Genomic DNA, 23,430 nt, shown 5'->3' with positions numbered 1-23,430 from the left:
AGAGTTAGAAACATCGATGAGAGAAAAACATTGATCAGCTGCCTCCTGCACACCCCCAACTGGGGATGTGCCTGCAACCAAGGTACATGCCCTTGACCGGAATCGAACCTGGGACCCTTCAGTCCGCAGGCCGATGCTCTATTCACTGAGCCAAACCAGTTAGGGCCAACCTTTGTTTTTTACTTAATGGTATATTGGGACCATCTTCACTTTTCCATATACATATAACATTTCCTCATTAGAAAAGAAACACAAGTATTACATAGCATAGTTTGATTTCCCTGTCTATTGTCTAAGGTAACTCAAATTTCTTAAAAGTTTAGCAATAACTTCTTTACTTAGTGCTTAATGAAGTTAGGGAGTAACATTCATTTTTTTCCCCCTCAAAATGTGGGACCAAAAATAAATTATCAACAGATTGAAATATTTTGTGTAGAGATGAGCAATAGGCTGCTTGGGACATGAGAATTTCTCTGACCTCAGAGGGGGAAGCTGGGGACAGCCAAGCCCACCCACAGCAAGTCATTTGGGGCCTCTCTTGGCTGTGGACCCCCAGCTCATTGAACCCCGGGGTTGGCCCAGCTGTTTCTGTATGCCTTGGATGGGGTGGGGAGAGAGGAAGACAATTCTGGCAGATGGTGAAAGCCCTTTCCCTTCCAACATCTTTTTGGCCTTTGGTGTTGAAAACAAGGTTCTGCCTTAGTTTTTTCTTATATTAGTCCTGTGGGAACAGATCACAGGAAGGAAATGAGAGGCTCTTCACTTCTGTTGATATTTTTGCTTCTTATTTGGTATAAATGTCCATTAGATTAGCAAAGGAAGCTAGTGTTTGAGCATCTTAAAAAAACCAAATAAATGAAGCTGCTGTATTTTGTGTTTTCTGGCAGACCACAAGGTAGGAATGTGTTTGTGTAAGAAACTCATTGGAGCGTTGCTCTGGGTGCAGCATTGGGGTGGGCACCTGAGAAGAGGCAGATCAAGCACAAGATCAAAAGGTACAGCAGACTTAGTGCCTCCCCTCCACACCTTCAAGGTCAAGTCAAGAAAAAAAAGAAAAATGCTTCTCATGGAGAGAGCTAATCAAATACACAGCAGTGGGTTATAGTTCTGAATGGGCACACACGAACCATAACAGAATTAGAAGAAATTATAGGAAAGTTGCTGTGGTCTAGTGGAGTGCACACAGTTGAGTGAATGCTGAGGTGGACCCTAGCAATTGGCATTGGGAGAAAGGAGGGGGCTTATTCAATGGGTTTATGTCAGTGGGTGTAAGGAGCTGAGATTGGAAAGGGTCTACGTGACTGAACTCCAGGAAGATCAGGCCTATGTCTGGTTTGTCCTTTTGTCTTCACTGCCTGGTCAGAAGCACGGTACATAGTAGGCACTCAGTAAATGCCGAAGTACACTTAAGTGTGCAGACTTTGGAGTTGGATGCCTGGATCCCGTTCTGGATTCCTTGGCCGTCTGTACCTGTGCTTTCTCATGTGTAAAATGGGCATAACAACAGGACCCTACCTTGAAGTTTTATCATAACACACCCAAGTTCTTAGGACAGTGTCTGGCCTGGAGCTCACCAGAGTCAACCCTTATTATTTGTTCATTAAATAAATGATTCAGTTGGGCCCAGATTTGGGGACGTTTCACAAACCAGCAACAATTGGCAATTCATGTGTAAGGGAGTTTCCTTTATCCAACAAAGAGATGTTAATAAATACCTTTAGGCCCTAACCGGTTTAGCTCAGTGGATAGAGCATTGGCCCGTGGACTGACGGGTCCCAGTTTCGATTCCAGTCAAGGGCATGTACCTTGGTTGTGGGCTCAATCCCCAGTAGGGGGCGTGCAGGAGGCAGCTAATCAATGTTTTTGTCTCATCAATGTTTCTCTCTATCCCTCTCCCTTCCTCTCTGTGAAAATTAATAAAATCTATATATTTTTAAAAGTACCTTTAGGCTCTAAATTGCTCTCAGTGACGGAGAAGGTATTGCAGAGATACAAGGAAATAAGTGGCAGCTGAGACATCAGTTCCTTAGCGCTTAATCACTCTGGGTCCAAGTTTTCCCAGGGTGGATATTTTCAGGCATCACAGAAAACTAGAGTGGTACACCATTTAGTTGTATCTGCATTTCCTGGGAAGTGATGTGTATTTCCTACATGTTTATTCAATCATCTACCAAGTATTTATTGATCACTGATGGTGAACTAGATGCTCTTCTGGGCACTTGAGACTCAGCAGAGAGTGAGATAGACAAGGCCACTCCTTGCATGGGGCAAGTTGTAGTGGGCAAGACAGAAAGGACCCAGTACATTGATTCTTGCAGAAAAGCTTTGAAGTCAACAAAAACAGCATGAGCCTGACAGGGAATGCTCTATAGAAAAGTTAGGGAATGGCCCCTCTGCAGGGATGTTTGAGCTGAGACCAAAGGAGCCAGTACACACCTCTCACCACTTCCCCAGAAACGCAGTCAGCTGGGTTTTGTCTTCTGTGGTTTAGAGCCAAATCAGGCCAACTCAGGATTCAGCCTCAATCATGACCAGTCCACAGGTAAAAAGCTTTGGAGTCCCGTAGCCACATAAGCTCCTAGGTCCCACCTGGATAAGGTTCCGTCCCATCTCTCGCTTTCCAGGCAAGTGTCAGAGCAGTGGTTTCCTGCCCTTGGAACAAGCCTGCTCACACTGCAGCAGTGGCCCTGCCAGGTTTGGTTGTCAGCCATGGAAGTGCATGCTCCTGGCATCCTCTACCCCATTGTCTTCCTTTTCTCTAAACCAGGAGAAGGAATTCGTCCACCAAAACCCCCAAAGCACCCAAGGCTCGGAGACCCTGATGGGGATCCTCAGAGTTTCCATTTTGGCCCTTTGGGTCACCCTGAAGAGTCAAAAGGCAGTTCAGGACCTGTTCCCTCTACAGAGCGGAGTGGGGAGGAATCAGGACAGGAGGCCTCCAGGTAGGTGGCTCAGAACAGACTCCTACTATCAGTATCTAGACTTACTCTGTCTCTGGAACCTCTGCTGGCACAATTCAAGCCCATTAGCATATCTTCATGCTTCTTCCTGTTCCACTTCCAAAGTTGAAATCATATGAAATTTTAGTTCCAGATTTTGGTCTTTTTTAAAAAAAGTATACATGTATATCTCCACAATTATTATAATACTAAAGGCCCGGTGCACGAAATTTTGTGCACTGTGCGGTTCCCTCAGCCCAGTCTGAGCCCTCTCACAGTCCGGGACCCCTCGCTCCTTACCGCCAGCCTGCAGTGGAAGCGGGAGAGGCTCCCACCACCACCACCACTGCACTTGCCAGCTGTGAGCTGCTGCACTCTCCAGCTGTGAGCCTGGCTTCTGGCTGAGCAGCGCTCCCCCAGGCACTGACCACCAGGGGGGAAGCTCCTGCGTTGAGCATCTGCCCCCTGGTGATCAGTGCACATCATAGTGACTGGTCATTCCACTGTTCTGTCGATTTGCATATTAAGGTTTTATTATATAGGATAAACATAGTCTCACCAATGTTTTTTAAAAGATTTTATTTTTAGCCCTGGCCGGGTGGCTCAGTTGATTAGAGCATCGTCCCATATGCCAACAAAGGTTGCAGGTTTGATTCCTGGTCAGAGCACATACCTAGGCTGCAGGTTCAATCCTGTCAGGGCATGTATGGGAGGCAACCGATTGATATTTCTCTCTCTCTCTCTCTCAGGGCATGTATGGGAGGCAACCGATTGATATTTCTCTCTCTCTCTCTCTCTCTCTCTCTCTCTCTGTCAAATCAATAAAAAACATATCCTCAGATGAGAATGTAAACAAAAAAATTTCAGAGCACTTTGGTTTACAAAGATTTGAGAGGAAGACAGAAATTCCTCACATACCCCTTGCCTCACACATGCATAGCCTCCCCCATTATCACCATCACTCACCAGAATGGTACTTTTTATTTTTTTAACCAAAGATGAACCTACACTGACATATCATCAACCAAAGTTTATAGTTTACCTTAGTGTTCACTCTTGGTATATATACATCCTATGGGTTTGGACAAATGTATAAAGACATGTATCTACCACTATAGTATCATACAGAGTATTTTCACTGCCCTAAAAATCCCCTGTGCTCTGAGAGACTGTTCATCTCTCCCCCTGATCCTGGCAACCACTGGTCTTTTTTTAATATATATAATATATTTTTATTGATTTCAGAGAGAAAAGGAGAGGGAGAGAGAGAGAAAAACGTCAATGATGAGAGAGAGTCATGGATCAGCTGTCTCCTGCACGCCCCCTACTGGGGATCGAGCCCGCAACCTGGGCATATGCCCTTGACCAGAATTGAACCCGGTACCCTTCAGTCCACAGGCCTACGCGCTATTCACTGAGCAAAACCGGCTAGGGCACCACTGGTCTTTTTACTTCTCCATAGTTTGCCTTTTACAGAATTTCATGTAGTTGGAATCATACAATATGTGGCCTTTCAAATTGGCTTCTTTCACTTAGTAATGTGCATTTAAGTTTCCTCTATGTCTTTTCATGGCTTGATAGCTCATTTATTTTATTTTATTTATTTTATCCTCACCAGAGGATACGTTTGTTGATTTGAGAGAGAGAGGAAGGGAGAGAGAGAAACATTGATTGGTTGCCTCCCGTACATGCCCCTACTGGGGATCAAACCTGTAACCCAGATATGTGCCCGAACTGGGAATCGAACCCAAAACCTTTTCGTGCATAGGATGACACTCCAACCAACTGACCCACTTGGCCAGGGCTCAGTTCTTTTTAGTGCTGAATAATATTCCATTTTCTGGTTGTACCATTTCATTTACGCACTGGAGGCCATCACGTTTTGGCAATTATGAATACTCCTGTTTCTTTTGACACTGTGTTTCTCATATCTACAAATTCCCTTAGAATTTGCAGAGTTGGAGGCAGGAGTGTCAGTGCAAATGAGAATTCCTGGTCTTACCTGAGGAGCCGATTCCTGGGATTATAAGGGTGAAGTGCTGCCACAGCTGGCAGCTTCGATTCTAGATGTGGGACTCCGCACCCTTCTTAGAGTCAAATGTTCCCCAGCTCACTGCTCCCCTCCATCCCACCCTCTCTCAGCAAGAAGGTGCTCCAGGTCCTCCCTTCTGGGAGACTCTGAGCACTGCTTTGCCCTTGGACTTCATTCTCTGTCCCACTAGGTGCACTGAAAGCCTTGGGTGACTTCAGAACTTCTTGTTTTGTCTTTCTCCACCCAGCTCTCCGGACAAGGAAGCTGGAGCTCCTTCCAGGAGCCTCTCGCAACCAGAAAAGGAGCCAATCCCCTTTCCTCCTTCCCAGGTGAGCCTGTGTTGTAGCTTCCCCTGTGAGCAGAAAGCAGCTGCCTCCCTTAGGCTGAGCTCCTGCCTCTGTTCATCCTCGTGGCCAATGGGCTGGTTTGCCCTGGGGCTAGAGGGCACAGGCCAGGTTTGAGACAAGAAGGAAACCGGTTTTGGTATTTGTTTTCTTTCTTAGACCTCATTCCTCCCTTATATTTATTGCTGCTTTGTTCTTGTTGTATCTGGTTCACAGAACTCAGACAGGAGGTTTGTCCCGCAGTTTGCAAAACCCAGGAAGGCAGTGACAAGAGTAGCTGCTACGAGGGAAGAGGACCTCGGGAGTGGGGCCTTTAGCTTGGTAAGACCCTAAAATCAGCAGGCTGAGCCCCATAGATGGGCAGCTTCTTGGCCAAGCCTTGGCAGCTGAGTTTAACCTTGTTTTTGTTTTTGTTTTTGGTAATGGCTAGATCTGCACCTCTTCTTGGCCAAGCCTTGGCAGCTGAGTTTAACCTTGTTTTGTTTTGTTTTGGCAATGGCTAGATCTGCACCTCTCCACACCCCATTTTCAGCACATTGCACTACAGATGTCTGTGGACTGCAGGTGCTATGCAGGCAGCTCCCAGGCCTGTGAGAGGCACTCAGGACAGCTGTGCCCATATCAGAGTGCTGGAGGCAAGAGCCCTCTTGCCCACATTGCGTGAAAATTAGAAAACTCAGAAAGGCAATCCTGACCAGTTGCTGCTCAGTTGGTTGGAGTGTCATCCCAAACACCAAAAGATTGCAGGTTCAATTCCCAGTCAGGGCACATACCTAGTTTGTGGGTTCATCCCCTGTCAGGGTGCATGCCATGCAGAAAGCAACTGATCATGTTTCCTCTCTTTCTCTCTCTCTCCCTCCCTCCCTCCTTCCCTCCCTCTCTAAAAATCAATAAAAACATAACCTCCGGTGAGGATTAAAAAAGAAAACTCAGAAAGGCAGCCCATGTTCTGTCCCTGAACCCCTTTGCTTCTCAGTAGCTTTTGGGCAAGTTGGGGCTGTGGGGGGTCTCAGTGTGCTCTCTTATCCTTGCCACTGTGAGCTCCACCACTGACACTGTCTGGTAACACAGGCCCCAGAACAAGTGAGTGGTGGGAATGCCAGCAACTGCGTTTGTAACCAGCCTTAGTTGGGAACACCCTTGATATCTTTCAACTGGTGAATGGTTGAACAAACCATGGTCTGTCTACACCGTGAACACAACTCAACAATAAAAAAAGGAGCAAAGTAGTGACACAGGCAACCACATGGATGGATCTGCAGAGCATTACATGGAGTAGGAATAGCCAGTCCGAAAAGGTTATTTGCTATAGGGTTCCATTTACAGAACATTATTGAAATGACAAAGATCATAGACATGTAGGGTGGACTAGAGGTTGCCAGCAGTTGGAGACGGGGCAGGGGGAGGGGCGGGGAGGTCACAACATGGGAGAGAGGTGAGTGTGGCTGCAAATGGCAGTACCAGGAATCTTTGTTTTGCAACTTTTCAATATCTTAACTCTCAGAGTGGATACACAGCCTCCACCAGTGAGAGAACCGTATAGAACTTAATACACATACACGAATGGGAGAGCCGAATAAGGTGGGGGGCTTGATCAATTTCAACACCCTGGTTGTGATACTGTACTTTGGTTATATAAGATGTTACCATTGGGGCAAACCGGGTGAGGAGCACAAAGGATCTTTTCACATTATTTCTCACAACTGCACAAGAATTTGCAATGATCTTACAAAAAGTTTAATTTTAAAAAAAGTAGGGGTGATAGCTTTACCGTTGATGCTGAAAAGGCTGTATGTAACTCAGCGGTCTGGTGGCCGGTGGCTTCATTGAAGCCCTATAGACATGCTGTGACCTTCAGTGGTCTGACATTTGCAATGCAGACCCTCTCCTAGAAATATTTGCCCTACTGTGCAGGAAGGTTATTGAGAAGGTGTCTCCCCCCCAGCACTGATAACTACAAAAGAAGTGGGGGAGCAGCTGCTCTCTGTAGGCATCCTGGATGCAAACCTCAGTCCCTAGGTATTGAATTTATTTGCAGTTCAATTTGAAGGGAGAGATGATGGCATGGGGGTGAAAGGAAGGGAGATATTGGGTTGACTCCATTGTTAGGGGCTGAATAGCTTGAAGGATGGAGTTGCTGCTAGTTGAGACAGGGAGACTCTGAGGGGATGCTCAGGAGCTGGTGTTGGTTGTGTCACATTGGAGGTGACCAGGAAATGCCAGGTGGGAATGTCAGATACATGCATCTACAGTCAGGGGTGATCTGGGCTGCAGTGACTCCACAGGTTTAGGCTTGAGCACCTAGAAGGATCGAGCTGCCATCTACCTAAGGATGGTACTCCATCTATGTCCCAGCTGGAACCATACTCTCTCTGAGCCTGCTCTGGTCATCTCCCACCTTTTAAACAGTTTATCTTGAAATAATTAGAGATTTATAGGAAGTTGCAAAAAACAGTATGGACCCATTGATGGATGAATGAATGGGATAAACAGAATGTTGCATATCCACTCAATGGAATATTATTTCACCCTTACAAAGGAAGGTTATACTGCTGCATGCTACAACACAGATGAACCTGGGGACATTATGCTAACAAAATAAGCCAGTCACAAAGCAACAAATGTCATACAATTCCCCTTACATAAGGTCCCTAGATTAGTCAAACTTCTAACGACAGTAGTGTGGAGGTCATGAGGGGCTGGAGAGAGGGGGGATGGGGACTTAGTGTTTAATGGGGATAGAGCTTCAGTTGTACAAGGTGAAGAGTTCTGGGGATAGGTGATGATGATGGTTGCATGCGAGTGTGAATTTACTTAATGCCACTGAACTGTGCACTTAAAAATGGTTAAGATAGTCCCCTAGCTGGTTTTGCTCAGTGACTAGAGCATTGACCCACTGACTGAAGGGTCCTGGGTTCGATTCCGGTCAAGGGCACATACCTCAGTTGCAGGCTTGATCCCCAGCCCTGATCGGGGCTCATGTGGGAGGCAACCAATTGATGTGTCTCTAATATTGATGTTTCTCTCTCTCTGTCTCTCCCCATCTCTTCCACTCTCTAAAAATCAATGGAAAAATATCCTCAGGTGATGATCAACAACAACAAAACATGGTTAAGATGGTGAATCTTACATTGTGTGCATCATACCACAATTTAACAACAAAACAGCACAGAGAAGTCCTGTATTTCCTCCCCTAGTTTCCTAAGTGGTGACTCTTACATAAGTATGGTTCATCTCCAGTCCAGGCAATTGACATTAGTGTCATCCACAGACCTCCTTGAGTTTTACTAGTATGTCCTTGATCTCCACATGCCTGGTGGGGAGAAGGGAATGTGGGAAGGAAGGATTCCTGGGCTTCCGGTTACCCTCCAGCCTCTGGCACAAAGCTCTGCCGTGTACTAGTAAGTAGTCCCCCCTTTTCCGTGCTTTCACTGTCCATGGTTTTAGTTAACCTGTGGTCAACCACTTCCAAAAAAATATTAAATAGAAAATCCAGAAATAAACAATTCATAAGTTTTAAATTGCATGCCGTCCTGAGTAATGTGATGAAATCTCACACCGTCCTGCCTGGGACATGAATCATCCCTTTGTCCAGTGGCTCCACCCTGCATATGCTCCCTTCCCATTAGTCACTTAGTAGCTGTTTGCGTTATCAGATTGACTGCTGTGGTATCACAGTGTTTGTATTCAAGTAATCTTTATTTTACTCAGTAATGGCCTCAAAGCCATTCATATAACTTTTATTACAGTGTACTGTTATAATTGTCCTATTTTATCATTAATTATTGTTGTTAATCTCTTATGGTGCCTAATTTAAAATATAACTTTATCATAGACATGTATTTATAGGAAAAAACATAGTATATACAGGGTTCAGTACTATCTGCAGTTTCAGGCATCCACTGGGGGTCTTGGAACGCATCCCCCATGGATAAGAGGGAATTACTGTACTGATCCCTTCAGTGGTCTGCACAGCATCTGAGAATTTGTACAGGGGCAGTAACAACTAGAAAAATCTTCAGAGTGGTTGGTTATTGAAGGCCTGAGGCTGAGTCTTTCTCTCTACACAGGAGACACCACCAGAGCCCAGTGCCCAGCAGGCAGGAAGCCAGTCATGGCAGGAGTCCCCAGAGCTCACTATCTTGGAGGCCTGGGAGCCAGGAGACCAGACGCAAACAGATGGCACCCACTCCGAGCACAGTGTCCAAAACGCTGTAACACCTGTGTCCAGCAGGGGGGATTCTCAGCCTGAGGTCTCCAATGACATTTCTTCAGAATGGGGGATGGTGCCCTTGGTTTCAGAGAGTGCCAGCCAGGACTGTCTATTGAAACAAGGGACCAATTTGCCAGATGCTGGAAGCACAGAGGGGGGTAGGATTCCAGGTGATCTCAGCCAGAAAGGGCATCTGCCAAGCAGTGGTGCTGAGAAGAAGGAGCCAGACCAAGGAGTCCCACAGGAGGAAGGTGTCCAAGGGGGAACAGGGACTGACCAGGAGAAAGGAGACAGCATCCTAGGCCTGGTCACTCAGGGCTCAGAGCCTGGATCTGCAGCCCAGGCCCCACCTGACCCCCTGCAGATACTCAGCAGGGTTGGCAAGGAAGCAGGAGGGAGCTGTAGCAGCCCCAGACACTCCTCCCTTAGGATCAGTGTCATCACAGATGTGGTCACAGACACCACCAAGTCAGAACAGAGGGCTCTGGAGTTGACAGGGCCAGATGAGAAGGCTAACACCCAGGCACCTGCCTCTCCCAGTGGGAAGGCCCCTGATGGAGGCCATAGTGGGGCCCTGCTCACAGGCCTGCCTCTCGCTGGGGAGACTACAGAAAGCAGAGGAGAGGAAGGGTGGGAGGCCGACTCCCCTGGTGATGTCTCCAGGGGCCCTGCAGCCTCCCTGGTTCTGGCTCATGAGACCCAAGAGCCCTCAGTAGGTGCTGGATGTTCCAGTCCTGTAGCCTCGGAAATTGACCCAGTTGTTGGTCAGACACAGGTACCAGACCTGGATCAAGAAGGGCTGGGAGGTGTGTGTGCGCTGTCTTTGTTGTCACAGCCCTCAGGTGAAAAGGCAGCCGAATTAGGTAGCCAGAGCCATGAACAAGACTTTGGGGGGTTCAGTCCGTCCCTTGGAGCCTCTGTTCCACCATTGCACAGAGAAACAGTGGTTGGTCCTTCCCCGGATGCCAGGGCCCACCAGGGCAGCCCAGATGCCCCTGCAGGCCCAGCAGGCCAGCCCAAGCATCCTGACCCTGCAGACCAGGCCGCCTTGGAACTCGACTTCCTGCCAGACAGCCAGATACAGGATGCCCTGGAAGCCCTCAACTTAGAAGCCCCACCTGAGCAGGTAAGAGCTTCCTTAAGTTACAGCCAGACCATCCCAGAACAGGTGCCAGTGTCCACAGGCTCTCGTCCAAACCACCCAATGGTGGGGGAAGATGGGGCGTGTGGTAGTCTGTTTATATGGCAGACGAGTCTAGGGGGTCCGGGTTGCAACTTCAGTAGATGTGTGGAGTCTGTGATTTTCCAGAAAGAAAGACCTGCTTTTCCATGAGGGGCCTGTGCCAAACATATGTATGGAATTTTGATTTTATGCTGGGGGCTGCCTGCATGACAGGCAGTGGGAAAGCTGTCCAATGAGCCTCTGCCAGCCCTGGCGTTCACCTGTCAGGGAAGGTAGCAGCCTTGCTTGAGCCCTGCTCCCAGGGTAGGCTCCATGTCCCTGGCTGGTGGCACACCTGAGCCTGGGCTAAGTGCTTTGCAGTGGTGCTCTGAGAGGTAGGTGGTTCTCGGTTCTCTTTACACACACTGGTTTGGGCACCTGCCAGAGGTGACACAGCCAGGAGGGGAGGAGCCTGGGTCTGCATCCGGATTGTCCTGATTCTACAGCTATGCCTCAGCCACCCCATCCCAGAATGTGGAGTCCAACTCCCTTTACAAACGATGGCCTGTTTTTTCAGCTGTCCCTGTTAAGATTTTTTCCCAAAAAAATGTATTCAATACATGCTTGTCAAGAGCCTGCATGGTCCCTGCCCCTCTGAGGTTTTCAGTAGCACTGTTCCCGCCTACCTCTCCCAGAGTGAGAATTTTTTAAAAATATATATTTTTATTGACTGCAGAGAAGAAGGGAGAGGAGGGGAGAGATAGAAACAACAATGATCAATGATGAGAGAAAATCACTGATTGGCTGCCTTCTGCACGCCCCCCACTGGGGATCGAGCCCGCCCCTGACCAGAATCACCCCTGACCGGAATTGAACCTGGGACCCTTCAGTCCACAGGCTGACACTCTATCCACTGAGCCAAACCAGCTAGGGCCAGAGTGAGCATTTTTGTACCCTTTCATTTTGGAACTTAAAGAGTCTGCATGTGACACAGTTCCAGAACAAGCACAGGATCTCATCGGGTGCCCAGCTGAAGAAAGCCAGCTGTTCTGAGGGCGAAGGGAGCGTGACTGGTTTGAGCATATGTGGTCTCCACTGCATTTTGGCCCTCCACAGTGCTCACCTGTGAGGTGATTTCAGACCTGGCCCTCCCTGGGCTGTCCGGGCCCTGGCTCCTCCTGCACCTGTCTCATGATCACCAGATGAGCAAGATCATGGAAAGTAGGTCACAGTGCAGAGTTAGAACACGATCTCCTGGGAACAGCTGAAATTTTAGAATTGGAGCCTTGTTTCTTGAAAAGTGCAAACTCCTCACTCGGAAGGAAATGCCGTCTAAGTTACTCTCAGTCTCTGGCCTCTTGGGCAGTGGCTAAGGGAGAAACCTGGGGAAGCAGTTGGGACATTTGGTGGCAGCCAGCAGGCAAAAGAGCGAGCCCTTCCAGACAGGCTGCCAGTGACTGTGCACTTGGGAGTCAGCAGTAGGGGGGCCCTGGGCAGACAGCCAGGTGGTCAGACCTGACAGGTGCTCCAGGGGAGTAGGCGCTGCCTTGACAAGGCTGCCAACGCCCAGACGAGTTTCGTTTAGATATTGGGCGTTCCTGAACAAGTTGGGGTGACCCAGGCACAAGCACATTCTCATGGGAAGATTCTGATAGCCCTTGGCAGGAAGGCCAGGTGGGCAGGGACACTTAGGTGCAGCACAGATGGAGGGAGGGCAGCCTCACCAGGTATGGTGGTGGGCGCCGCATCAGGTGAAGCCACTCAGAGACTCAGAGGTTACACAGCGGTGACTGACCAGCTTCAAACCCAGGTCCCCTCACAGGAACTGGTGTTTTCTTCTACAACAGCTCCCTTGGGACATGATACTCACCCTAGAGCTGTGGAGCCGCCGTACACCGCTGCATCAAAGGAGCATCAAAGCTGAGTCCCAGGTCCCTTTCAGGGGCTTACAGCTCTGACCCTGGCATGTTCAGGAACACTTTTGTTGTGACCAACATTTACACAATCCTGGTGGGCGGGAGAATATTCCCATGGCCAGGAACAGTGCAGTGAGTTTGGTGAATATGTGGTCTTTTAAGTCAGAGTTGCCTGCATGAAACAGCCAGATGCTGGGAGACACTGTATTGTCTACAGCAGAGACCCCAGCTGGCACTGCTGGCATTCAGGGCCAGCTCGTTCTGGTGGTGGGGACTGTCCTGTGCTCTGTAGCATGTTGAGTAGCATCTCTGGCCTCCACCCAGATGCCAGTAGCACCTTCTTCCCCAGTCGTGACAACCAAGAATGTCCCCAGACATTGTGAAGTGTCTCCTGGGGATGGAGTCATCCCCAGGTGAGAACCACTGGCTACAGGCAGTTTTTCAGGTACTTCTTTGCTAGTGTAGCTCAACTCTTCACCCTGTCCCCACCCCATCAGGGGAGAGGATGTCCCTAGAACAGGCCCCTTTCCAACCCCAAGACTTCGGTCTCCTTAAAAGAGGCTCTAGCCCTAACTGGTTTGGCTCAGCGGATAGAGCGTCGGCCTGCGGACTCAAGGGTCCCAGGTTCGATTCCGATCAAGGGCATATACCTTGGTTGCGGGCACATCCCCAGTAGGGGGCGTGCAAGAGGCAGCTGATCCATGTTTCTAACTCTATCCCCCTCCCCTCTTCTCTGTAAAAAATCAATAAAATATATTAAAAAAAAAAAAAAAAGAGGCTCTGGGCTAGCTGCTGCCCCCACCCCCACCCCCGGCCTCTTTCCATGGGACACATGTCACCCCGTGATTGAGCCTGACATCTTCCACAAAAATTAAACTACTGTCGACATTTAGAGACTTAAGCTTCTCCCGGTTATTTGGCTCTCTCCCCTATTAATTATGAATTTTTCCTTTGCAATAGATTTGCAAGATCTTTTCCTGACATAAAATGCATGGCTTATCTGGCTGACCTCTTCCCCTCGACACTGATGCCCACCTTGCTACAGTCACTGCACCGAGGGGTCCTCTCTGTGCCTTTCTAGATACTGCAGGATGCACAGAGAATGTGTGGATGGAGCCCCCCAGGCATAGGGCAGCTTGTTGGAAGGTGCAGGCCCAGGAGAGGACAGCAGGGTCAGGCCCCGTGGTTCCCTGTCTGCTCTCTTTCTGAGGGGTGATGGCAAGAGCAGCCCAGCTGGTAGCCCCCAGGTCTAACCACTTTTCCTCCAGGAGTTTCAGCCTCGGTGTTCCTGCCGTGGCCCAGGGGCACAGACGTTTCCTGTGTGACTTTCCTTTCCTTTCCTGTGCAGGGTAACTGTTCACACGTGTGCTCTCTTTCCAGTTTCCTGCAGGGAGCGGGGTGGGCCCTTGCTGGCCTGGCACCAGCCTGAGTACTGAAGGAGGCCCCCTCATCGAGTCTCAGCCAAGGTAGGCCCGGTGGGAGGCCACCCCAGGACCCTCATCTAGGGGGTCTTCCCTTTAGAGAGGGAGTGTCACTGCTTTCCTGGCACTGAGCTGCCATGATCTCCACCCCCCGCCCCAGCCCTGTGAGCTCCCATTTTGCTGATGAGGGGGCCTGGCTCTCCCTCACTGGGCCTCGCTTTCCTCAATCCAGTAAGGGAGCTGAGCCCTGTCCTTCAAACTGCGTGTGTCCCCGGCTCCCCACAGGTGGAGAACTGGTCACCAGCCATCTGCACCCAAACAAGCATCTCTCCCCGGACCCCTGGTGGTGCCCCTGGTTCTGTGGGTTGTTTGAATTCAGTGTGTGCATTTTTCTGGAGAAAAGGTCCAGAACTTTCCCTGAATCTCAGAGTGAAATGGCTAAGAACCTTGACCTGGCCGATCTTGGGTGTTTTCTGGAGAAAAGGTCCAGAACTTTCCCTGAATCTCCTCAGAGTGAAACGGCTAAGAACTTTGACCTGGCCGATCTTGGGCAGTCCCAGTTCTGGCCCAGGGTGGGCCCTCCAGGGTCTGACCTGGCTTGTCTCCTCACTTCCCACTTGGCTCTGTGCCCCAGGGCAGGCCACTGGGTGCACTGTCCCTCCACCTGAGGAGTGTGCGTGTGTGGGACGAGGGTGTCCTCTCCCCTTACTCCAGAGGCTCTCACAGTCTGTCATCTCCCTCCAGTCCTTTCTCCCGGCCCTGCCGGGGAAAGCACTGGGTGGCCATCCTCTCCTGTTACAGGCCTCTCTGCAGAGGCGGTGCCTTATCAATTATTTATGGCCAAGCTTCTGTTTCTGTCTAGCAAGTGTGGAGGAGGGACTAGGGGTGCAGCCCTGGGTGAGTTTTTCTTTCCCTCCTCCCCCTCCTCCTCCTCCAGGGATAAGGTAGCATGTTTTTGCCTTCTTCCCTTGCATAAGCTTTGTCACTAGTACCTGTTGTACTAGTGATACACACACACACACACACACACACACACACACACACACACACCCTGCACAAGTACCAGAGGCCATTCAGTCAAAATGGCCCCACCATTGTTTGAGCAAAGAGGAGGGAGAATCGTGTCTGAGTCTGATATCCTTGCTGGGCGATGTGACCCCACATGGACATCTGGAAGGCCCCCAGGGCAGGGCCTGGGGTCATGGCCCATGGTGAGTAAGACACAAAAGAAGCTAAGGCCCAGGTCAGCCAGCCATCTTGGGTGACAGCAGCAGGTGGAGCAGAACAGAGATCCTGCAGTGAAAGGCCAGGAGGTGCTGCCATGCCAGGGTCTGGTATGATTTGGGGAAAGCTGTTGACTGGAGGCCAGGAGGACGACCCTCTGCCAGCACCCGCAGGCCACACATTAGATACAGTGGGTGCTGTGGCACATCCACCCCTCCCATAGAGGTTAACGCCATCCAGTGCCGGCTCTTCCAGAAACTGCTCTGGGCACTGGGCACTGGGCAGGCAGCGTGGGACAGGACAAAACATGAAGCCACCATCTACTGCACATTGGGTGGGGCAGGCAGGGTGAGAGAGAGACGAGCAAATTAGATAAGCAGATGGCAGAGTGTTAGGGAGAAAAAGTCAGTGGGGAAGAGGTTAAAATTTTAACTCAGTAATCAGGAAAGTATTCCCCCAACCCCCCTCAAGAAGGAGACATTTGGGAGAGAACATTCCAGAGCCCTAAGAGGTGCTCAGGGAAAGGCCAGGAATTCATCTTATGGCTGGAGGGAGGGCAGGGACGAGAGGGAGGGGATGGGGTCTGGAGGGGCCAGCATATGGTGCAGTGACCATTTTCACAGCCCTCCACCCCATACTGCATGGGAGACAAGCTGTAGGCGTAGGAGCTGGGGGTCTGGGGAGACTGGTGGGGAGAGGTGGCTGGATTCTGGGTGTGCTTTTGGCAATCGATCCAGCTGGGTTGGCCATCAGAGCTCTGCCCGCAGTAGCTTAATATCTGGGAAAGCAGACAGCTGAAGGCCCAGCGAAAGCCCCCAGAATGGTGTTTGGTGGAGCTGCCTGCTGAGGTCGGGCCTCTTATCTTCCTTTCCCTCCAGTGCCCACAAGGGGATCAAGCCCCGTGAAGCCACCAGGATGGAGGACGCAACAGATACCATGCGCGGCCTCATTATTGAACTCTCCAACCTGAAGTAAGAGGGGTGGATAGGACAGGCAGTGGGATGGGAAAACCAGTGTGACAGCAAGAAGGAGGCCCCCTACAGCCACCCAGACCTCCCATCAAAGGGCCTCCAAAAAGTGTCACTCCTCCTGGGCTCTCACCTATTACATCATAGATTCATCCTTTACAGACTTGTTAGGTTCTAGAGAGGGCCTGGGACAGTCAGTGGTCCACTCTGTAACAGGTTGATTCTGATTGTGCATGTGTGTCTGAGAGTGTGTGAGCCTCTGTGAGAATGTGCAAGCAGGAGTGTGGGTGTGTCCTGCTCTGCCTCATAGTCAAGCCAGCATTTTCTTGCAGCCGGCTGATCATGAATGCCCACCGGGACCTGGAAGCATTCAAGCGCCTCAACTACCGGAAGGCAAAGCCTGCAGGGAAAGCCCCCATGCCCTACACATCAAAGGGGGCTGGGGCTCTCCCTCGAGGGGAGCAACCCTGGCGGGATTTGTAGATGCTTCCAAATGGGGAAGCTGGGGGACTATGTGCAGGGCTTACCCCTCCCATGGATGTATGTTTTGTTCAAACCCTGGCCCCAGAAGTGCCTGATGTTCCTGCCACAGAGCTGTCAACAATCCCCCTGCAGACCCCGAAAAGCCTTCAGTCCCTGATGTTGCTCCTGGTATTTTGTTACCCCTGGTACTTTGTTACCCCCAAGATGCTCCAGCGGGTCCTAGTGGGCCCCAGAAACTGCCCTTTAGCCGACCTGGAAGTCAGCCTCCCTGGGAAACCCTGTAGGCCCCACTGGAGTCCACAGCAGCCCTCTGGAGTCTGTATGGGGAGGGAACCTGCTCCCTGAGAGGCTGAGGCTGCAGGGGGAAGTGGAGGCGGGCTGGGGCCCCAGGAGCAGGGCCCAGAGCCACCCAGATGTTTATCTGGGTTTGCAAATTTTGGCTCCTTAGCTGAGGTTATGGCAGGTTCAGAATTTGTTTCTTTCCTGGAGGAAAAAGGGCCCCCTTTGTTGGTTGTGCATTTGTCTCTCTGGATTTCCATTTTATTTATTTTGGGAAGAGCACTAATAAATGATTCCCTAGCAAGGCCCCGGACCTGCTGTTTGAAGGTTGAAGCCTTTGGGTTCCTTGCTACTCGGCCCACAAACCTAACTGCCTCTTTCCCCTTTTGCTTCTCATCCTCCCTAGGAGGGCAAGTAGGGCTATTGCTGGGACATAGGTCAGGGTGTCCGCACGAGTTCCCAAGTGTGTGGGATTCCCTGGGAGCAGGTGGCTGTGTGGGCCCACTGAGGCACCCACACCAGCACCTGTGAGGCAGTGAGCCCACAGGACTCACCTGGAGAGGTGTTTTTTTCCAGTGCTCAGTGGCCCTGTCTGTTCTCCATGAGACAAGCTGCTTTGAAGCCCCAGACCGGAAGGAGGCAGTCCTGGGGGGTTGTTATTAAGACAGGATGTCAAGGAGGGGTCACTGCACACCTCATCCCCCACAAGCCTGACCACAGCCCCCAAGGTAGCATCAGAAGCAGCCCCAGACACTGTCATCAAACCCATTTCTCAGAAAAAAAGCTATTTCTATTAAATTGGTCACCACCAGGTGGACCAGACCTGTCCCTTTATTAGTGGCTCTGCCAGTGACTCCCTCACCCAGACTCCTAGGGCCATGGCAGAGCACCCCTCCCACTGCCTACACCCTCGGAGACTATTCAGGAGGGGAGCAAGTCAGATCAGGGTCCCCTTTCACCTCTCCTTCCTTGACCCTGCCAGGACATGCCGGTTTGTCCAGTGTGTCCAAGCCCTAGGAGCTCTGCCCTTGGCAGTACGCGGCAGCTGGCAGTGCCTGGGATGTTGTGTCCCTAACTCAATTTGAAGACCCTTTGGACTGCCCTCTGTGGTGTTTTTGTCCTCCATTCTCCCCCTCCAAGCCTAGGCAGCAGGCTGTCTTCAAGGGCAGGCTCCCATCCCAGACTCTCCTGGGTGGCCCCAGGTCCCAGTTCAAGGGCAGAGTGGACCTGCAAAGTCCAAATCCTGCCTCCACCCATCCCTGGGAGAAAGACCGTGTGGGTTGGGGATGGGGTCAGCATCCTGACTTAGGGAAATGTGGATGGACACTTGCCACCTGCCAGGGAAACAACCTCCGGTGATGGAGGAGACAGTCAGGGGTAGGTGTTCCTCTGAGCACAGCCCCTTCCCAGGAGAGCTGGGTCACAGTCCCTGGGTGGGGAGGGCTCTGTATCTCCTGCTCTTGCCCAAGCAGATCCAGATTACCTCCTAGTACCCGTGGGCAAGGCCTCAACTAGCTGACCCCCCAGAGCATGGTCACAGTCCCTGGGTGGGGAGGGCTCTGTATCTCCTTCTCTTGCCCAAGCAGATCCAAATGACCTCCTAGTACCCCTGGGCAAGGCCTCAACTAGCTGACCCCCCAGAGCAGTCAACATAGTCCCATTCTTGCCCCCACCCAGAAGGGCTTGGTATATTGACTCCATGGCCCAAGTCACGGGGGCATTGTGGTGTGATGGAAAACATTAACTGAGGGCCTCCTTGGCGAGGACAATGGGGGTGAGGGAGGCTTGGTCTAATTGTCTCTCCATTTCTGCCCCCATAGCAGGCCCTCACCCCCAGCGTGTGAGATTCCACCTATTTGGCATGTCAATATGTTATGGGTGGCTGAAAGGGCATTTGAAAACATCAGAAAAAGTCCCAAATATGCCAGCAGCAGAGGTCATGCCCAGAAGTGCCAGGAAAGGAGCCACCTCTCAAAGCCCCACAGCCACCCTATGGTGCCCACTCCCATTTCTCTGCTCCCCCAGAGCCTCAGGGTGAACTGAAATCCAAATAGCAGTCGGGAAAGTGGGGATCACGGGAACATGTGCAGGCTAACAGCCAGGAGAGAAAAGAGGTGCCCCAGCCCCTCGGAAGCTGTTCCCACTAACCTGTCTCAAGACCAGCCTCATCTGACCACTGATCCATTCATAGCATTTATTGAGAGCTGACTGGGCGCCCAGGGTTGGGGAGGGAGGGCAGGTTGTCCCGGGGTCACCTCCTTCCTCACAGGGCTCTTTTGATCGTGTTTCCAGGCGCTGCTCCCTCATTCAAGGCCCAGGCTGGGGGAGGGGCTCAGGGGAGGGTCCTTGCCTGATGCATCTTCCCTGAAATCCAGCCTTCAAGGAGTCCCCAGGCTTGGGGAAGACAGCATCCCGGGCGTCCTCCCGCACCTGCCCTCTAGGCAGAATTGGAGGGGCAGCAGGAAGAGGGCGAAGGTCCCGACGACTTCCTGGCACCTTTGGAACCTGAGTTTCAAAAGCGGAGGGGGGAGGAGAAAAACAATAATAGGCGATGATTCATGTGGCCAAGTACCAGTTCAAGGCTGTCAGGGCTCTGGCGCCACCCAGAGGCTGGTTGTGGAACAGCACCCAAATCACATTCCTAGACCAAGTCAAGCCCAGATGAGACCCAGAAACGGACACAGCGCAAAAACCCCCCACTCCGTCCTGCGGTGCTGCCCCCTCGTGGCCGTAGGGCCTGGGGACCCCGTATTTGTGATACCTAGAGTGTTACCAGGGAGGCCGGCGTCCCGCAGCCCTTTTGCGCCAGGGATGTCCAGGAAGAGGGCGAAGGTCCCGACGACTTCCTGGCACCTTTGGAACCTGAGTTTCAAAAGCGGAGGGGGGAGGAGAAAAACAATAATAGGCGATGATTCATGTGGCCAAGTACCAGTTCAAGGCTGTCAGGGCTCTGGCGCCACCCAGAGGCTGGTTGTGGAACAGCACCCAAATCACATTCCTAGACCAAGTCAAGCCCAGATGAGACAGAGAAACAGCGCAGCCCTAACTGGTTTGGCTCAGTGGATAGAGCGTCAGTCTGAGGACTCAAGGGTCCCAGGTTCGATTCCGGTCAAGGGCATGTGCCTTGGCTGTGGGCACATCCCCAGTGGGGGGCGTGCAGGAGGCAGCTGATCGATGTTTCTGGCTCTCTATTCCTCTCCCTTCCTCTCTGTAAAAAATCAATAAAACATATTAAAAAAAAAAAAACAGCGCAAAAACCCCCACTTCGTCCTGCGGTGCTGCCCCCTCGTGGCCGTAGGGCCTGGGGACCCCGTATTTGTGATACCTAGAGTGTTACCAGGGAGGCTGGCGTCCCGCAGCCCATTTGCGCCAGGGATGTCTCCCTAACCCTTCACTCCATACCCTGGGAGGTGAGTGTTCCTGCTCCCTCAGAATTAAGGGGGAAAAGGAAGATTCTGACACCATCATCTCATGTGTCCCCTCATGTGTCCCCTCAGCTTCCTGCCACCAAATTGGACCTCACTGAACCGCACAGGGATACTGACTTCTTCTGGAGGCAAGCTCGCTCTTTCAAAATGTTCACTTTGCAGCTGCGGGGACAGGCTGGGATCCTCCTTCCCGCTCACCACGCTCAAGGAGCTCAGTCTGATGGGAGGCAGTCCCCACCCGCAGTACCCATCAGAACCCCTTCCCGTGCCCTGGCCAGTGTGGCTCGGTTGGTTGGAGGGTCCCCACATACACCAAAGGGTGGTGGGTTCCATTCCTGGCTGGGGGTCCAGCCAGGTTGTGGGTTTGACCCCCAGTCGGGGTGTGTGCAGGAGGCAACCAGTCGATGTTTCTCTCTCACATTGATGTTTCTTTTTGTCTCTCTCACTCTGCCTTCCTCTCTCTAAAATCAATAATTAAAAAAAAAGAACCCCCTCTATGGGCTGACTACCCCAGAAAGTCGCTGAAATGGATCTGTCCTTAAAACCCCACTGGAGCTGAGGTCTTTTGCATCTATCAGAACCCCTTCCCGTGCCCTGGCCAGTGTGGCTCGGTTGGTTGGAGGGTCCCCACATACACCAAAGGGTGGTGGGTTCCATTCCTGGCTGGGGGTCCAGCCAGGTTGTGGGTTTGACCCCCAGTCAGGGTGTGTGCAGGAGGCAACCAGTCGATGTTTCTCTCTCACATTGATGTTTCTTTTTGTCTTCTCACTCTGCCTTCCTCTCTCTAAAATCAATAATTTTAAAAAAAGAACCCCCTCTGTGGGCTTACTACCCCAGAAAGTCGCTGAAATGGATCTGTCCTTAAAACCCCACTGGAGCTGAGGTCTTTTGCATCTATTCTGATAACTGCTGTCATTGAAGCCCAAGCTACTCAAAGCCTGCATGGTCTGTGGCCTGGCAGCGTGGCCACCTCCTGGGGAGCTGCTTAGAAATGCAGCTGCTCAGGCCTCACCCCAACAAACTTGTGAAGTGAGACCCACATTTGATGAGCAAGATCAGAGTGGGGGGCCATGCAGGTGAGGAGACTGGGCTTGGACCTCGGGGAGGCTCCAGGGCAGCTCGCGCCTAAGCTACAGCCCCCTGTGCTCTACGGGGCTGCCCCCCACACAGGAAACTCCCCTACAGCCTGACCTTTCCCTGGGCCCTGGGCCATTCCCTCTTACCTGCCTCGGGCTACAGCCCCCTGTGCTCTACGGGGCTGCCCCCCACATAGCAAACTCCCCTCCAGCCTGACCTTTCCCTGGGCCCTGCCCTTCCCTCTTACCTGCCTCGTACACCTCTGCCTGGAGAACCAGCCGCTTTCACCACTCTCAAATCCACCCCTAGGTCCACCCGCTTAGCCACACTCTTAACACGCATACCTGGTCTTGCCACTTCTGTGGGTCCCTGCTGCCCAAGTCCAAGCTCTTTAATGTGACCCACAAGGCCCTACAGGCCCTTCGGCTTGTCCCCAAGTCTCTGACACCTCCCCCTCCACCACACAATCACACACTCCCCATCCCTAAGTTCCTGAACAAGCCCCAATGCCTGGCCACACTTCCAGCTCTCCACCAAACTGAATCAGGCTTCCTGAGGTCCCTTCCTCCAGGAAGTCCTCCTGAGTCCCCTTATCTGGATCAGGTACTTCTCTAGATTCCCCCATTCAGCGCCTATCACCCTGTTTTTTAACTGCTGCTCTCCCATCTATCTTGTTCACCACTAACCCAGCCCAGCACTTGGCATAGAACAGGCACACAAACTATTAGCAAATGAGTAAGAAATAAGGAAGCTAGGGTTCAGAGAGTCTGAGCAACTTCTCTCAGAGCACACAGCTCCTCAGAGCTACCCACTGTCAAGCCCTTGCTGTGCCCATCCCCAGATCCCACTGCTTGCTAATCCCCATGGCTTCCATGCCAGGTCGCCTGTGCCTGGGAAAGGATGGCATTTCCCCCAAGGGCCCAGAGAGGGAGAGTCCCTTTCCCAAGACGGCAGAGCAAAGTCAAGCTCCAGCTGACCCACCTGGGCAACACTTCTAGAATACTAAGGTTCCTACGCAGATTCTCTACCCCAACCCTCTGAGGTGGGTACTGGGGTTAATCCCACTTAACAAAGGCATGCCCCCTTCACAGTGGACTTCCCCAGCCACCTGCACTGGCTCCTCCTCCTCTACGGTGACTGGAGTCCTGTGTCCTCGCCTTGTCAGACCGAGCCAACTTCTTGCCTGCAGAGTTGCGGGTGGTGTAGCTGTAGACAGAGGTGTAGCCTTGGCCGGTGAGTGGGCAGAAGCGGCGGGTGTGGGCTCGATCTCTAGTGGCACCGCACTGGGGGCACACGTAGTCTCGAAGGATGGGGCACAGCACCCGGCCCGCCTCGTCCTTGAGCACGTGGGACTGGTAGATGGCCCGGGACTCGCCGTTGTGTTTGCAGAAAGAGCACAAGCGTTCTGGAGCTGGTGAGGGTTCTGGGCTGAACCTCGGATCCCCTGGTCCTGGCACTGGTTCTGGCTGGGGGTCCAGCCTGGTCTCAGGCTCTTCTTCCCCACGCAGAGCCCCCACCAGACGTGCCAAACCCAGGTAATCTGTCCACAGGTCGAAGGTCCCCATGGCTGGGCAATGTGTGCCAGGCGTTGGGGCAGAGAGAGGAGAAACCCTGCCTGCCCCAAGCTCGTCCTTCTCCACTTCCTCCCTGCCCCTCCCTTCCCCTCTCTGGAGCCTAGGAGTCTGGGCTGTCAGTTCCCTCCTCATACCTCCAAGGGATTGTGAAGGGGGAGGAATAGCCTGTGGGAGACTTCTTATTGTCACAGGGGGGCTAGCTGCTGCTCCCTGTAAATGCACCTGCCAAGGAGATGTTTGGTCTCTGAGTGGGGCAGGGGGATACAGGACACAGTCTGCAAGGGGCACCTGCAATTTAGAGCCACATACCCCACCCAGAGAGTGTTTGGAGGGCTACCCCCAACCCCTCCTCTCAGGAGGCCTGCCACCC

At 51.9% G+C, this 23,430-nt stretch overlaps 2 protein-coding genes and 1 long non-coding RNA gene across 6 annotated transcripts in view; 2 read left to right on the top strand and 1 right to left on the bottom strand.

The window, feature by feature from the left end:
- The window catches only part of LOC102251773 (chromosome unknown open reading frame, human C19orf57), a 20,893-nt gene extending 3,535 nt beyond the window's left edge, over positions 1-17,358 (top strand). For all 4 annotated transcript variants that reach the window (XM_005881592.2, XM_005881593.2, XM_005881591.2 and 1 more), the window contains 7 exons: positions 2,768-2,942; positions 5,219-5,300; positions 5,532-5,636; positions 9,386-10,654; positions 13,987-14,072; positions 16,130-16,222; positions 16,552-17,358. In XM_005881592.2, the coding sequence (XP_005881654.1) occupies positions 2,768-2,942; positions 5,219-5,300; positions 5,532-5,636; positions 9,386-10,654; positions 13,987-14,072; positions 16,130-16,222; positions 16,552-16,702 (1,961 nt within the window). In that variant the 3' untranslated portion in view covers positions 16,703-17,358. The remainder of the gene's footprint in view (positions 1-2,767; positions 2,943-5,218; positions 5,301-5,531; positions 5,637-9,385; positions 10,655-13,986; positions 14,073-16,129; positions 16,223-16,551) is intronic.
- Positions 17,359-19,161: 1,803 nt separating this feature from the next.
- Positions 19,162-23,424, bottom strand: NANOS3 (nanos homolog 3 (Drosophila)). The gene is made up of 2 exons (XM_005881589.2): positions 22,595-23,424; positions 19,162-19,486 (listed from the first exon to the last, which is right to left on the bottom strand). Exons 1-2 carry the CDS (start codon positions 23,190-23,192, stop codon positions 19,419-19,421), a joined length of 666 nt encoding a protein of 221 aa, XP_005881651.2. The 5' UTR covers positions 23,193-23,424; the 3' UTR covers positions 19,162-19,418.
- Positions 19,423-23,430, top strand: part of LOC106723954 — a 19,447-nt gene continuing 15,439 nt past the window's right edge. The window contains exon 1 of the long non-coding RNA XR_001359706.1: positions 19,423-19,490. This is a non-coding gene — a long non-coding RNA (uncharacterized LOC106723954). The remainder of the gene's footprint in view (positions 19,491-23,430) is intronic.

The sequence above is a fragment of the Myotis brandtii genome, unplaced genomic scaffold (assembly GCF_000412655.1).
Source record: "Myotis brandtii unplaced genomic scaffold, ASM41265v1 scaffold680, whole genome shotgun sequence".
Classification (NCBI taxonomy): Eukaryota; Metazoa; Chordata; class Mammalia; order Chiroptera; family Vespertilionidae; genus Myotis; species Myotis brandtii.
The sequence above is the reverse complement of the archived record's forward strand: the minus strand, read 5'-3'. Positions and strand labels throughout refer to the sequence as shown.